We start from the raw sequence: 14616 nt of genomic DNA, 5'->3' as shown, positions 1-14616 counted from the left end.
GTCAAACATGCTGGAATCGTGCAACTACACCGATTCCAGAGTCAGTTGCCTGATACAATGCACTGGGGAGCTCCTTAGAGGAGCCCCCATATCTACCTGTGTAGCCTTGCAGGGTCTACATGAGAGCCAGAGGTTCTGCTGACCCCAGACACGATTCTGCTCTCCTGCTGCTGAGACTAACTCGGGCAGGGGAAGGCAGAACAAATGATTTCCTGTAGAGGAGAGGTGTAGCCACCTCTTCTATAGAAATAGGTGTCTCCGGGCTAGGGTGGGGTGCTTCTGGGCACTGCCACAGTGCTTTTAAGGGCACATTTTGTGCCCTCCTTGCAGTAACCAGTTTGCCCCAGTACAAGAGCACTTGGCTACCGCTCTGGCACAAAACCACACAAAGAACAGGGGAGTGACCACCCCCATGTCCAGTCACTCCTTCAGGGAGGTGCCTAGAGCTCTGCCAGGTGGCCACTTGATTCTGCTATCTTGAAAGCAAGATAAGCAGAGGCCCCTGGTAACATCTGTCTGGTCATTACACCACAAAATTCATTAAATTAACCTCTGCTTAACCCTCTGGTAGCCTGGCACAAAATCAGTTAGGCTTAATTTAGAGGCTCTGTGTTAAGTATTTAAAGTGAAAGCATACCAAAAGAGAGGTCCCAAACCAATTTAGAAAAATAGGATGCATTTCAATAAATAAAATGACACCGAAATGAAATACATCCAATCAGTAGAAACAGATGTATGAATGTTTCAAGTTTTAAGTAAAAAATAATGGCTAAAAGATCAAAGTATCAACCACTGTTATCTGGTTGTGGGAGACCTAGGCAAAATCAAATGTTAGGACCACCCTCAATGAAGCTCAGTTCGGCTACTCGAGGTAGATTGGGTCCTGTCCCAACTTACCATCGGACTTAAAAGAATTTTTGGAGAAAATCTCCTGAAAAGGTAAAGTTCAGACCCTCCACCTCAGAGGTATTGCTTGTGTATCTATTGTAAGGTAAGAAAACTGAGGCCAGAAGGCACTCTCTGATGAACAAGATTCCTTACCGATCCTCCCATACTCCCTGCTTCTGTGAATGTTTTTTTTCTGCCTTGACGGTCCCCATAGGTCCTTGGTGTCTGCACACTGGACCAATGTCTAATAGGGTTCTGTGCTCAAGGCATGGAAATGTTACATAAAGAAACCAATGTCAGTGTGCAGGCACATCCCTTCCTGTGTGAACCACGCTGACATAGAGCTGGTTGAAGAAACCTACTGGCACTCAGAGGTTTTGCTAAAGATTTTCTGGTTTCAGTCTGACACTCGGGGAATAATGTAAAATACAGAATCAATGGGTTGAGAGAGTTTATACCAGAGAAGGAGTTAGCAAAGGTAAGTAACTTGTAACGCTGCAGCTCTTGTAGTGAAGTCACCCTTTCATCTAGTGAAGACCTACCAGGTGAGGAAATATTGTGACCAGATATCTTCATAATCTGTACTGCTTCAGTGTAAGACCACCATGAGGAGTTCATTCTTCACCAGAGAAAAACTTTAAATCATTAAAAATCATTAATCATTAGAGAGATTGAAGAACATTCTTGTCAGATGGGCAGGGCCTTCAAACAATTTCCTGCACAAGTCAAACACATCACATCTTTAAACCAGCAGAAATATTAGGTTTTGATAACATTCACAATTGAATTTACAAGATCAGCGAACCTAGATCTGTAAATACCAATCAAATTAGTTGAACTTAAAGTCCACTTAAGTCCATATCCGTACCATTGATGGTATGTGGACTTACAAACTAGAAATGCGTATGAGACCAGATGCACATGGAGCTGCCACCCGTTACAGCTCCCACCTCCCAGGTTATATATGAACTCTAATAGTGACACAACACCAGAGTCAACGAGTAATATCTAATTGAATACGTTCCTTGGCACAACTTTTTTCACTCTCCCCAAAACACGCTTCTATTGTGTCCTTTTCTGAGAGTCATTTGCACGCCTCCCCATGAGGGCAGAAAGCTGTCTCAGGGACAGACCCCCATGGGCAACCGTAAAGAGACACAGTAGACTTTAGGCAACAAATGGGCAACTTTTTAAAAGTTGCACACAGCAACAAGTTTAATTAATTTCGACTTGGGCATCAAGTCAGACTTAAAATAACAAGTTGTTAGATACCTTATAGTACTGACTTTAATAGTCCTAGTCAGAAGTGAGCTTGGCTGAGGGCTGTAACTCTGCAGTCACCTATGGGACTGCTAGCCTTTACCTCAGTTAAAAAGACAAGTTCAGGTTTTTACTGTTGGAATATGTAAAAAGTACCTGTTCCATTTTTGTATATACTACACTCTGTCTAAGGGCTTGACATGTCAACCTTAGGGTAACTTACATATATGAAAAAGGAAGGACTGGGCTTTGCCATTACTTCAAATGGAAAAGACGACTAAGCAGTTTAAAACTGCCCTCCAAGTCTGCAGTGGGAGACCCCGAGTAAAGGTTTCCTTGTGGCACTCAGGGTGGCACAGCCAGTGCTCCAGTCCCTGAGGTGACCCTTCAACTTACAGGCCCTGGGTAGCCTTGGTACCACATATTAGGGACTTACAAGTCAGTTAGCTTATACCAATTGGGTATACCCCAATCAATGATATACATTTTAAGGTCAGGAGACTGGCACTGCTGTCTGTTTAGGAGGCCTCAGTGCACTCTCAGTCGAAAAACCATCAGAATCAGTCAAAAACTAGGCCTGGGGGAAAATTTCGTTCTGCTCGCGGAAATTGAGATAATTTGGCATTTTCGTGTTCCGCGGAGAGTGCGCAAATGTCAAAATGTCCGCAATATGCATCTTACCGGAATTTTTTTTCTTGCTCGCGCTGTAAAAAAATACATTCTCGCGTGCGTGCGTTCGCCTTACCTGAATCCCCACGTTCGCCGAAAAGTTTTCCCGATCCGGTCGCGTTCTCCACGAGATGTTGGATTGTTGGTAACCATTTGCGATGTCTCGCGACAGTTCGCTCCCGCATTAACGTCATTTGTCGCATGATCACGTAATTCGTCGTGCGATCACGTCTTTCTTCTCGCGATCATGCACCGCGAGAGTATTAGTTGATTGAGATCTCGAACACGTCATTCTCCACCGCGAGCGAGAGCGCGAGGACGCGGGCACATCATATCGAACGCGAGCGGGCGGGACAAGTGAAAACAAGTGAAAACAAGATGGCCGCGCCCATGAGCAACTGCATGGGTAAGTTGGCGAGCCGCGATCACGCACAAAATACCACAAACGGGCGGGAAAAAACTTCTGCGTCTTTGCGATATTTCCGCGTGTTTGCAGAGATTTTTAACATATTTGTGATAGTTTGCGAAAGTGAATTTCGCCAATTCCGCCCACCCCTATAAAAAACTCAAGCTGAGCATATACAAACAGGCATTTCCATAGAGCCTCCCACCGGTATATTCTATGGTTGGGTGCTGCAGCAACAGTGGTTGGCCACAAGTGGTTTCGGACTTACTACTGTTTTTAATTTCAAAATAAGGTATGTATTGTTGTATATATTGTTTGACAGTGAATTACATTTATTTATATTTGTAACTATTTTAAATAATTTAACATACTTTCCTAGGGATTTACTTTAAGTCTCTACCTTCATTATTTTCTATGTGGTTTGGGGGCTGCAGTACCAGTGGTTGGTCATGTGTGGTGTTGGAATGACTTCAGCGCTAAGCTGGATTAATTTAAAACTGTTTTGGTTCTCTTTTTAGCTGTAGTAACCTTATGAGTGCAGTTTGTGAATATCAATGGGCTTATTCTTTTGTGGGTGGGTGGGTGCACATCTCTCCCTAAACCCTCTCCTTAACCTCCCCCAGCCACCTGAATCACTCCTTAAGTCCCACCTATTTTGTAGTGAGTACACACCATCTTTTAACCACTCCCCGGTCCCTTCGATATTTACTACTAAGTAGTAAACTAACACGTGTGATGATCCCCCCGTACTACAGTAGCACTACTAAACATACTACAAAATGCAGTTTGGGAATAGGCCTCTATATGTTTACTTTTTGCAACAACTACAAAATTATGTATTTAAAAGAAACAACAGGAGCTGGATAGTGAGTGTACAGAACCAACTGTGTTGAGTAGATTGAGTTATACTCAAGTCACAGCAGAAAACTTTCATTGTAAGTTAAAAGTAAAGGAGCTAATATTAAGAAAAGCAGCTACAGAACTACAAACCTATTTTGGTTTTGCTGACCTAGTAAAACCAGGCTACATGTCTTGCATTTATTTCCCAAAGATCCACTGTTAGCTGCTGCAGTGCACTAACAACCAGCAGGGATGGGGTGGGTGCTTCTCCTACACTCCACAGTTTATCAGTGTGGGTCTAGAGTCTATTTCTTTAAGTCCTTGCACATTGGAGTCACGACTGTGCTACACAGCAGAGTATTTAACTTTACAATACGTAAACTGTAAAAATGAATGCACATGTACACAATGTCTCAATTTATAAGACGCTTTGTGGCCAGTCCTGCTTATCGGATTTTCATTCCCTATCTCATTAATGTATCTTGGTGCTCATTGGTCCCCTTAAAATTGTGCTCTGTCTCGAACTGTTGCCTGATTCATGGATGTTCTTCTTTGTCCATCATGTAAGCTACAAAATAATTCAATGGAATGACTTTTGATGCAGGTGTTCGGTGCCCTGGACTGGATCATGAAGTCCTTGACAGAGAAGGGATTGGCATCCGAAGAGAAGGCTCCTGTTATGGGTAAGTTCGGGAAGTGGGGTAACTTTGATTCATGTTCACGCTAAGATTTATCCCAGTTTGAGACATACAGAAGGTTGCCGGCTGACACCCATTTACCGACTCGACCCAGGATGTCACAGAGAATATCCCATGAACCTCCCAGGCCATATTTAGGATGGTGCATATAGGGTAACGATTCATCATGTGAGACTACAGGATTGTTTTATTATTAGAGGGTTCCAAAACCTCTTCTCATGCTTTAACCCACACATGTATAATTCCCTCATCTAGTGCAGGCTACATGAAAACATATCAATGGTTGTAATTAAACAGGTGAATAAACCATATATGAAAAAGAATGACAAACGACTAGATTGTGTTTAGATGGTTTTGTTCAATCAGAGCATTGAATGGTGAAGCCAGCCATGATAAAATCACTCCCTTTCTAAGCTTTAGCTAAACCCATGTGAGTTTTCCTGGCGGCCTTTAACCGGCATACCTTTGGTGAATCATAAAGTTGTTTCTCATCAGCTACTCTGCTTTGAAAAGTTTGCAGCTTGGGCATTCATGGCGTTCCATGCCTTGAAAAGCATGGATAAGGCCAGCTGTGCCAGCCTGTGGCCGCCAGATGGGGCGAATGAATGGATGAATATCAAGGATTCAATATCTCACCCGCAGTGTTCATCCTCTAGAGCACAGCCCTTTAAAAATGCCCAGCTGCCACTCCTCCACACCCGCCGTGCTCCCATGCCGCTTATCAGAAGGCCTCACTGTCCTTTGTGATCTTGTAACGAGATCCGTGATTTGTGGGCAGATGAGGTGCTTTCTGGATCGATTTTTCTGGCTTAGGATGGTTGTTGCAGTCTAATACTTCTTTGGACATCAGCTGGCCATGTTTGAAATCTTTTGGCCACGCCCTCACGTGCCTATTGGTTTATAAAAGTCGCATGTAATGGACTGCTTTTGTAAACCAAGCGTTAGATCAGAAAGGAGTGAATCCGAAGCATTGAACCGTCTCAGTACTCCACTAGAGATGGAAATTGGCAAACATGTTCTGGGCGGTCTTTCTCTGCCATCATACTCTTTGTACCCATGTAAATTGGGACCTGCTGTGCCCTGTGCATTAATTATGCAGATCGTACACAATATTATTGAGGGTTGCAACCTGTGGAGTCCTACTTCTAGTATGCCGCCTCTGTGGCATGGGAATTTGCTGTTAAGTTGAGAGCAACATTGAGGGGAAAGAGGAAAAGCTCTGTCGAACACAGGCATTTCAATGTAACCAGGCTGCAAAGTCCAGAGCTGCATTTATCATGGAGGAAGCTAGAATTTCAGACAAGAAAATGACCTCCTCTGTGGTTGAGTGCAGGTGGTCACTTGATGACAAAGCCTGGTCATTGTCACTTTTACAATGTTGTTCAGTGCCCTGGGTTCTAGCCCCATGAAGCATGATCCCTGCTCCAGACCCTACTGTAATAATGTTAGGAGAAATCAAATGGGGTTCAAGGCCGTAGAGCTGCAGCTTTGTGCGCCTTTCAAGGAAGTACGAGTCTTAGGGCTCAGGGAGGGTTTGGACATTTTAATCTTCGTTAAGAGACACATGCATGGGGCATGTCTGGTCTGCCTTGTTCTCAGGGGATGCGCCCTCTTCTGTCCATGAGCTTGTTTCCCACTCCAGCTCAAGAGCAGGTTGAACATGGAAACTTGTCTAAGGAACAGAGCATCCAATGTTGGGAACATTTAGCAGGAGTGAATAGAATCAGCCTCTTTTAGGTAAAGATCTTATGGCATAATCCGGCTAATCCGGCTGTTAGAGGGGAAATATGTGGAAGGGCGTAAAATGGGTGAGCAATACACAAAACAGAAATGCCAGCAATGTATAAATTAATATTGAGACTTTCTGACCTCCTAGCCCGGGTTCATGCTGGCTGACTGCACCCCCTTGCCCTAAAGGTCCTCACAAGAGGACCCCTCCTGTTGGTTCTGCCGGGCTTGTCCCCAAGTCCCCCCTGCAACCTGTGTTCACAGGTGCCCAATGCTTTCTACCTGTGTAGCGTTCGAGGCTGCCAGCCCAAACCAGCACCTATGCACCAGCACACGCCAGGCAAGTAAACTAAAGCGCTGATGGTTCTTTGGATCTTGGACCCCTAGCACCTTGAGCAAACCCTTTTCGGTCAAGCTAGAACGTATGCTGGGTGGCTACCTCTGGTATGGCAATCTCTATTGGGTGGCGTTGACAAAATTGTACCTACCTGTGGCGGGTTAGGGGCCCCCAATTTGGAAAATTACTGTCTTGCTGCCCATGTGCAGTGGGTGCCAAGCTGGCTCACTGGACGTAATCTGGATGACACTCCAACACATTCAAACCTATTAAATGTTTTCCATCCCCTGGTTCACACTCCTGTGCCGCTTTTCCATCTTCTGTCAATGGCATTGTGCTGCTTCCACCATTCTCTGTGCCTCACCAATGCCTTTGTACTTTACGTCCCCTTGCTCCTGTTATTTAGAACTCCTAGGTGATACACTTACCCCATGCTGCCAGTTGTTACCCCCTGGCATTAGGAAGATATTAACTCTCTGGGTGACTATTTTTTGACACTACCCTCCTTCCATTTGCAGAATTGTGAGATTGCATGGGTCTCCCCCCTGGGCAGTTCCTCATTTATAATTAAATCTGTGAACCCATACGTGAATGCTGGGGACCACTGCAACCTGAACCGAAGACACACCAGGTAATCCAGGACCTACATCTCTTGGGCATTGGACACCACTAAGTCATATGGTTTACTAGGGTCCTACACGATCACACTTGCTATCCTTCCCAGTACTACGTGACTATGGTGGGGGGGATATGGGTAGGGAGTGCAGTGACGCAGAATGGATTGTGAGCCTGGTCTGCCCCGCTGCTGGCTTCCGAAATGCTCAATTCAAGCTCATAATATTTTACATCCTGCAAAGAGCCAATCTTACGCTTGTAAGGATTAATCGGATCTTTAATTGAGCGGACACTGCCTGCCCCCCTTGGTTAAGTGAAAACGCAGACTTCATGCACGTTTTGGTCTTGCCCCTTGCTCACGGATTACTAGTCCGATGTTGCGCCCCACCTCTTCCACATCACTGGCCTCACTACACTCCATGGGCATGTGCACTCTCTGCCTGCTCCAGCGCCCTAGGAGAAACAGGGCGACTGCCATATTCCTTGATCTGATGATCCTCTTAGCTAAGAACTGGATGACTTGTGTCTGAAAGTCAAGAACCACCCCTCGTTCCCTTTCCTGAGCCCGCTCAGTGAGGATGTGGGTGGTGGCAGAGGCGGTTGCCTTGCACACCGAAGAACTGCAAGGTCTCCAGCAACACATAACCTCTCAACAATGGAATGCCCTGCTCAAGGCTTTCCAGGCTGGAACAGACACCTCACTGCCTACCGTGGATACATTGCCTGCTGTGTTGCTCACCTGGCTGCTGCTGTAGTCCTGAACCCTTGCTTTTCTCCTATTCCCGCCTTCCCCTTCCTCTTCTTCCTTCCCACACTGCCCTCCCCCCGCAGTCTCTTCCTGGTTCCGACACTTACTCACATTTATAGTGTTCCACAAGCTCACTTCTTTCTTATCCATTGGTGGCGTATTTGACACCTTGTGTACCAGCAGCTCCTACTGCTGTTGATCCCTCTAGGAAAGTAGTCTCTTTCTGACATGGTTGCACCCACTTTTTACCAGGTGTCAGTGTGTTTAGATTGTAATACACTGGGATCCTGCTAATCAGGACCCCAGTGACTGTGCTCTTTCCTCTAAATTTCATGATGAGGGGTGGGTCTTCTGGGTGGGGGGTTGATATTGGGGTTGCAAATCAATAACTCTATATCCTCCCTCACATTGTGGGAGGTTAGGATGCACATTTTGTTCTGCAGCTGTTTGTGGTATGTGTAAGTCTGAATGTACTGCTGTAGGTTCCCAGTAAATGGTACTAAGATACCCAGGGCATTTGTACAACATGGTCCTAAGTGACACAGCTGCCTCTGAAGAGAGCTGTAATAAGGTGGCAGAATTCTTCACTGATAAAGTGACAAAAATTTACGACACTTTCCTTATAGAAGCGCGAGAAGGAACTAGCCTGATATCTGGTAGCCAGACACATTTTGCAGGGATGATTCTGGATGAATTTAATATTCAGGAACTAGAAGAACGCACAGCCACAGCAAAAGGAATAAGATCTGTCTCCCCTTTAGATCCAGCTCGACCAAAGATAAAAATGGAGTGAGCAAACTTCATTATGCCATATATTTGAGAGCTTATTTTACGTTCCTTTCAAAGTGGTGTGGTCCCTGCTAAATGGAAACAGGCCATTGTTAAACCACAAAAAAAGCCACAATTGGAGCATACGGTATTGGAAAATCTACGCCCTATCTCACTGCTATCTTTTATGGCTAAAATTGCAGAGAAAATAACAAATAAACAACTGGTAGACCACATCAATAAGAATGAATTATTGCATCCCTCTCAATCAGGTTTCAGAATGGCCCACTCCACAGAGTCAGCTCTACTCATGGCCACAGAAACACTGAGGAAATATGCAGACGAAGGACAAACGGCTGCACTGATTCTGCTAGATCTCAGTGCGGCGTTTGATACCGTTTCCCACAAGCTGCTCCTTCAAAGATTAGAGGCTTGTGGCATCAGGCAAAAGGCGCTGAGCTGGATGACATAATTTCTGTCCACACGGAGCTTCCAAGTTGCGCAACAAACATATCTATCTGAGAGGATTCCCTTGTCCCAGGGGGTCTTGAGCCCCACCTTATTTAATATTTATGTGGGACCACTGGCTGAGCGAGTGGAGAAGAATAAGGTGTGGATTTTCTCCTACTCAGACGACGCAAAATTAACTGTGATGCTATCACAAGACAAGGACCAGGCAGCCATCTGGTTCTCCGTATGTTTAGAAGAGGTAGCAGACTGGATGTCTAACCACTGCCTCAAGCTAAACGGGAGTAAAACGGAAGTAATGGTAGTAGGCAGGGTGCCATCCATATGGTCATTTGCGTGGTGGCCTGAAATATTAGGCCAACTGCCTAGCCCAAAAGCAGAAGTGAAAAACCTCGGAATCTGGCTTGATTCTGAGTTGAAATTTGAAAGTCAGATTCGGAAGGTAGCAAGTAAATGCTACGGGACCATGAAAATCCAGAGGAAAGTCCTGGATCTATTACCACCTAATGCCCGGAAAACCATAGTACATGCTGTAATACCTTCCCAATTGGATTATGGGAATGTACTATATCTTGGTGCTACAAAAAAGGGACAATCCAAACTACAGAGGGTGAGGAATGCGGCGGCTCATCTGGTACTTGGCTTTCCGAGAAGAGCGAACATGAAGAAGGCCCTGACAGCATTACAGTCGCTGCCTGTCGAAAAGAGAGTCGCGTTCAAGGCAATGTGCCACTGTCGCCGTATTCTATCAAAGAAAGGCCCAAGGTACCTTCAACCGTTAATAACCCAATACACCCCGGGACGGAGTTTAATATCAATGGGGAAGGCACTGGTGACTGTGCCTAAAATATTTAGAGCAAGAATGGGAGCACGCTCATTCAGGTACCATGCAGCTAAAATGTGGAACAACTTATCAATGGATCGAAGAATAGAGCCTTGCGAAAGTAGATTTCGTAAACAGCTAAAAATGTGGCTGTTCGTGCAAACTGAATAAGGTAAAGTGTCAGATAGACTGTACAACGCAGTAAGACATGCGGATGGCAACCGCTTCTCCTCAGAGCTTTTGTCTCAGCACGGGGACACACTGATGGTGCAACCATGCGCTCTACAAATGAATAAATAAATAAGTGTGTTGGTGCCCTGCATGAGCAGAGGTACCCCACAAACCCTGGACTCTATTCATTGAGCTTTGTAAGTGCGCAGAAGCCATCTTAAGGTATGTAGTGGACACTGGTCAAAACAAGTTGTCCATCTACATAATGACTTCCCCAAACCTAGTAATGTTTGGTGTCAAACATGCTGGAATCGTGCAACTACACCGATTCCAGAGTCAGTTGCCTGATACAATGCACTGGGGAGCTCCTTAGAGGAGCCCCCATATCTACCTGTGTAGCCTTGCAGGGTCTACATGAGAGCCAGAGGTTCTGCTGACCCCAGACACGATTCTGCTCTCCTGCTGCTGAGACTAACTCGGGCAGGGGAAGGCAGAACAAATGATTTCCTGTAGAGGAGAGGTGTAGCCACCTCTTCTATAGAAATAGGTGTCTCCGGGCTAGGGTGGGGTGCTTCTGGGCACTGCCACAGTGCTTTTAAGGGCACATTTTGTGCCCTCCTTGCAGTAACCAGTTTGCCCCAGTACAAGAGCACTTGGCTACCGCTCTGGCACAAAACCACACAAAGAACAGGGGAGTGACCACCCCCATGTCCAGTCACTCCTTCAGGGAGGTGCCTAGAGCTCTGCCAGGTGGCCACTTGATTCTGCTATCTTGAAAGCAAGATAAGCAGAGGCCCCTGGTAACATCTGTCTGGTCATTACACCACAAAATTCATTAAATTAACCTCTGCTTAACCCTCTGGTAGCCTGGCACAAAATCAGTTAGGCTTAATTTAGAGGCTCTGTGTTAAGTATTTAAAGTGAAAGCATACCAAAAGAGAGGTCCCAAACCAATTTAGAAAAATAGGATGCATTTCAATAAATAAAATGACACCGAAATGAAATACATCCAATCAGTAGAAACAGATGTATGAATGTTTCAAGTTTTAAGTAAAAAATAATGGCTAAAAGATCAAAGTATCAACCACTGTTATCTGGTTGTGGGAGACCTAGGCAAAATCAAATGTTAGGACCACCCTCAATGAAGCTCAGTTCGGCTACTCGAGGTAGATTGGGTCCTGTCCCAACTTACCATCGGACTTAAAAGAATTTTTGGAGAAAATCTCCTGAAAAGGTAAAGTTCAGACCCTCCACCTCAGAGGTATTGCTTGTGTATCTATTGTAAGGTAAGAAAACTGAGGCCAGAAGGCACTCTCTGATGAACAAGATTCCTTACCGATCCTCCCATACTCCCTGCTTCTGTGAATGTTTTTTTTCTGCCTTGACGGTCCCCATAGGTCCTTGGTGTCTGCACACTGGACCAATGTCTAATAGGGTTCTGTGCTCAAGGCATGGAAATGTTACATAAAGAAACCAATGTCAGTGTGCAGGCACATCCCTTCCTGTGTGAACCACGCTGACATAGAGCTGGTTGAAGAAACCTACTGGCACTCAGAGGTTTTGCTAAAGATTTTCTAGTTTCAGTCTGACACTCGGGGAATAATGTAAAATACAGAATCAATGGGTTGAGAGAGTTTATACCAGAGAAGGAGTTAGCAAAGGTAAGTAACTTGTAACGCTGCAGCTCTTGTAGTGAAGTCACCCTTTCATCTAGTGAAGACCTACCAGGTGAGGAAATATTGTGACCAGATATCTTCATAATCTGTACTGCTTCAGTGTAAGACCACCATGAGGAGTTCATTCTTCACCAGAGAAAAACTTTAAATCATTAAAAATCATTAATCATTAGAGAGATTGAAGAACATTCTTGTCAGATGGGCAGGGCCTTCAAACAATTTCCTGCACAAGTCAAACACATCACATCTTTAAACCAGCAGAAATATTAGGTTTTGATAACATTCACAATTGAATTTACAAGATCAGCGAACCTAGATCTGTAAATACCAATCAAATTAGTTGAACTTAAAGTCCACTTAAGTCCATATCCGTACCATTGATGGTATGTGGACTTACAAACTAGAAATGCGTATGAGACCAGATGCACATGGAGCTGCCACCCGTTACAGCTCCCACCTCCCAGGTTATATATGAACTCTAATAGTGACACAACACCAGAGTCAACGAGTAATATCTAATTGAATACGTTCCTTGGCACAACTTTTTTCACTCTCCCCAAAACACGCTTCTATTGTGTCCTTTTCTGAGAGTCATTTGCACGCCTCCCCATGAGGGCAGAAAGCTGTCTCAGGGACAGACCCCCATGGGCAACCGTAAAGAGACACAGTAGACTTTAGGCAACAAATGGGCAACTTTTTAAAAGTTGCACACAGCAACAAGTTTAATTAATTTCGACTTGGGCATCAAGTCAGACTTAAAATAACAAGTTGTTAGATACCTTATAGTACTGACTTTAATAGTCCTAGTCAGAAGTGAGCTTGGCTGAGGGCTGTAACTCTGCAGTCACCTATGGGACTGCTAGCCTTTACCTCAGTTAAAAAGACAAGTTCAGGTTTTTACTGTTGGAATATGTAAAAAGTACCTGTTCCATTTTTGTATATACTACACTCTGTCTAAGGGCTTGACATGTCAACCTTAGGGTAACTTACATATATGAAAAAGGAAGGACTGGGCTTTGCCATTACTTCAAATGGAAAAGACGACTAAGCAGTTTAAAACTGCCCTCCAAGTCTGCAGTGGGAGACCCCGAGTAAAGGTTTCCTTGTGGCACTCAGGGTGGCACAGCCAGTGCTCCAGTCCCTGAGGTGACCCTTCAACTTACAGGCCCTGGGTAGCCTTGGTACCACATATTAGGGACTTACAAGTCAGTTAGCTTATACCAATTGGGTATACCCCAATCAATGATATACATTTTAAGGTCAGGAGACTGGCACTGCTGTCTGTTTAGGAGGCCTCAGTGCACTCTCAGTCGAAAAACCATCAGAATCAGTCAAAAACTAGGCCTGGGGGAAAATTTCGTTCTGCTCGCGGAAATTGAGATAATTTGGCATTTTCGTGTTCCGCGGAGAGTGCGCAAATGTCAAAATGTCCGCAATATGCATCTTACCGGAATTTTTTTTCTTGCTCGCGCTGTAAAAAAATACATTCTCGCGTGCGTGCGTTCGCCTTACCTGAATCCCCACGTTCGCCGAAAAGTTTTCCCGATCCGGTCGCGTTCTCCACGAGATGTTGGATTGTTGGTAACCATTTGCGATGTCTCGCGACAGTTCGCTCCCGCATTAACGTCATTTGTCGCATGATCACGTAATTCGTCGTGCGATCACGTCTTTCTTCTCGCGATCATGCACCGCGAGAGTATTAGTTGATTGAGATCTCGAACACGTCATTCTCCACCGCGAGCGAGAGCGCGAGGACGCGGGCACATCATATCGAACGCGAGCGGGCGGGACAAGTGAAAACAAGATGGCCGCGCCCATGAGCAACTGCATGGGTAAGTTGGCGAGCCGCGATCACGCACAAAATACCACAAACGGGCGGGAAAAAACTTCTGCGTCTTTGCGATATTTCCGCGTGTTTGCAGAGATTTTTAACATATTTGTGATAGTTTGCGAAAGTGAATTTCGCCAATTCCGCCCACCCCTATAAAAAACTCAAGCTGAGCATATACAAACAGGCATTTCCATAGAGCCTCCCACCGGTATATTCTATGGTTGGGTGCTGCAGCAACAGTGGTTGGCCACAAGTGGTTTCGGACTTACTACTGTTTTTAATTTCAAAATAAGGTATGTATTGTTGTATATATTGTTTGACAGTGAATTACATTTATTTATATTTGTAACTATTTTAAATAATTTAACATACTTTCCTAGGGATTTACTTTAAGTCTCTACCTTCATTATTTTCTATGTGGTTTGGGGGCTGCAGTACCAGTGGTTGGTCATGTGTGGTGTTGGAATGACTTCAGCGCTAAGCTGGATTAATTTAAAACTGTTTTGGTTCTCTTTTTAGCTGTAGTAACCTTATGAGTGCAGTTTGTGAATATCAATGGGCTTATTCTTTTGTGGGTGGGTGGGTGCACATCTCTCCCTAAACCCTCTCCTTAACCTCCCCCAGCCACCTGAATCACTCCTTAAGTCCCACCTATTTTGTAGTGAGTACACACCATCTTTTAACCACTCC

General features: G+C 44.9%; 1 protein-coding gene across 1 annotated transcript in view; it reads left to right on the top strand.

Annotated features, from left to right (window-relative positions):
* The window catches only part of LOC146808487 (transient receptor potential cation channel subfamily M member 2-like), a 1974138-nt gene that overhangs the window by 1899509 nt on the left and 60013 nt on the right, over positions 1-14616 (top strand). The window contains exon 26 of the mRNA XM_085623577.1: positions 4668-4746. Coding sequence (XP_085479703.1) covers positions 4668-4746 — 79 coding nt within the window. The remainder of the gene's footprint in view (positions 1-4667; positions 4747-14616) is intronic.

This window comes from Triturus cristatus, chromosome 8 (assembly GCF_964204655.1).
Source record: "Triturus cristatus chromosome 8, aTriCri1.1, whole genome shotgun sequence".
Taxonomy (NCBI): Eukaryota; Metazoa; Chordata; class Amphibia; order Caudata; family Salamandridae; genus Triturus; species Triturus cristatus.
The sequence above is the reverse complement of the archived record's forward strand: the minus strand, read 5'-3'. Positions and strand labels throughout refer to the sequence as shown.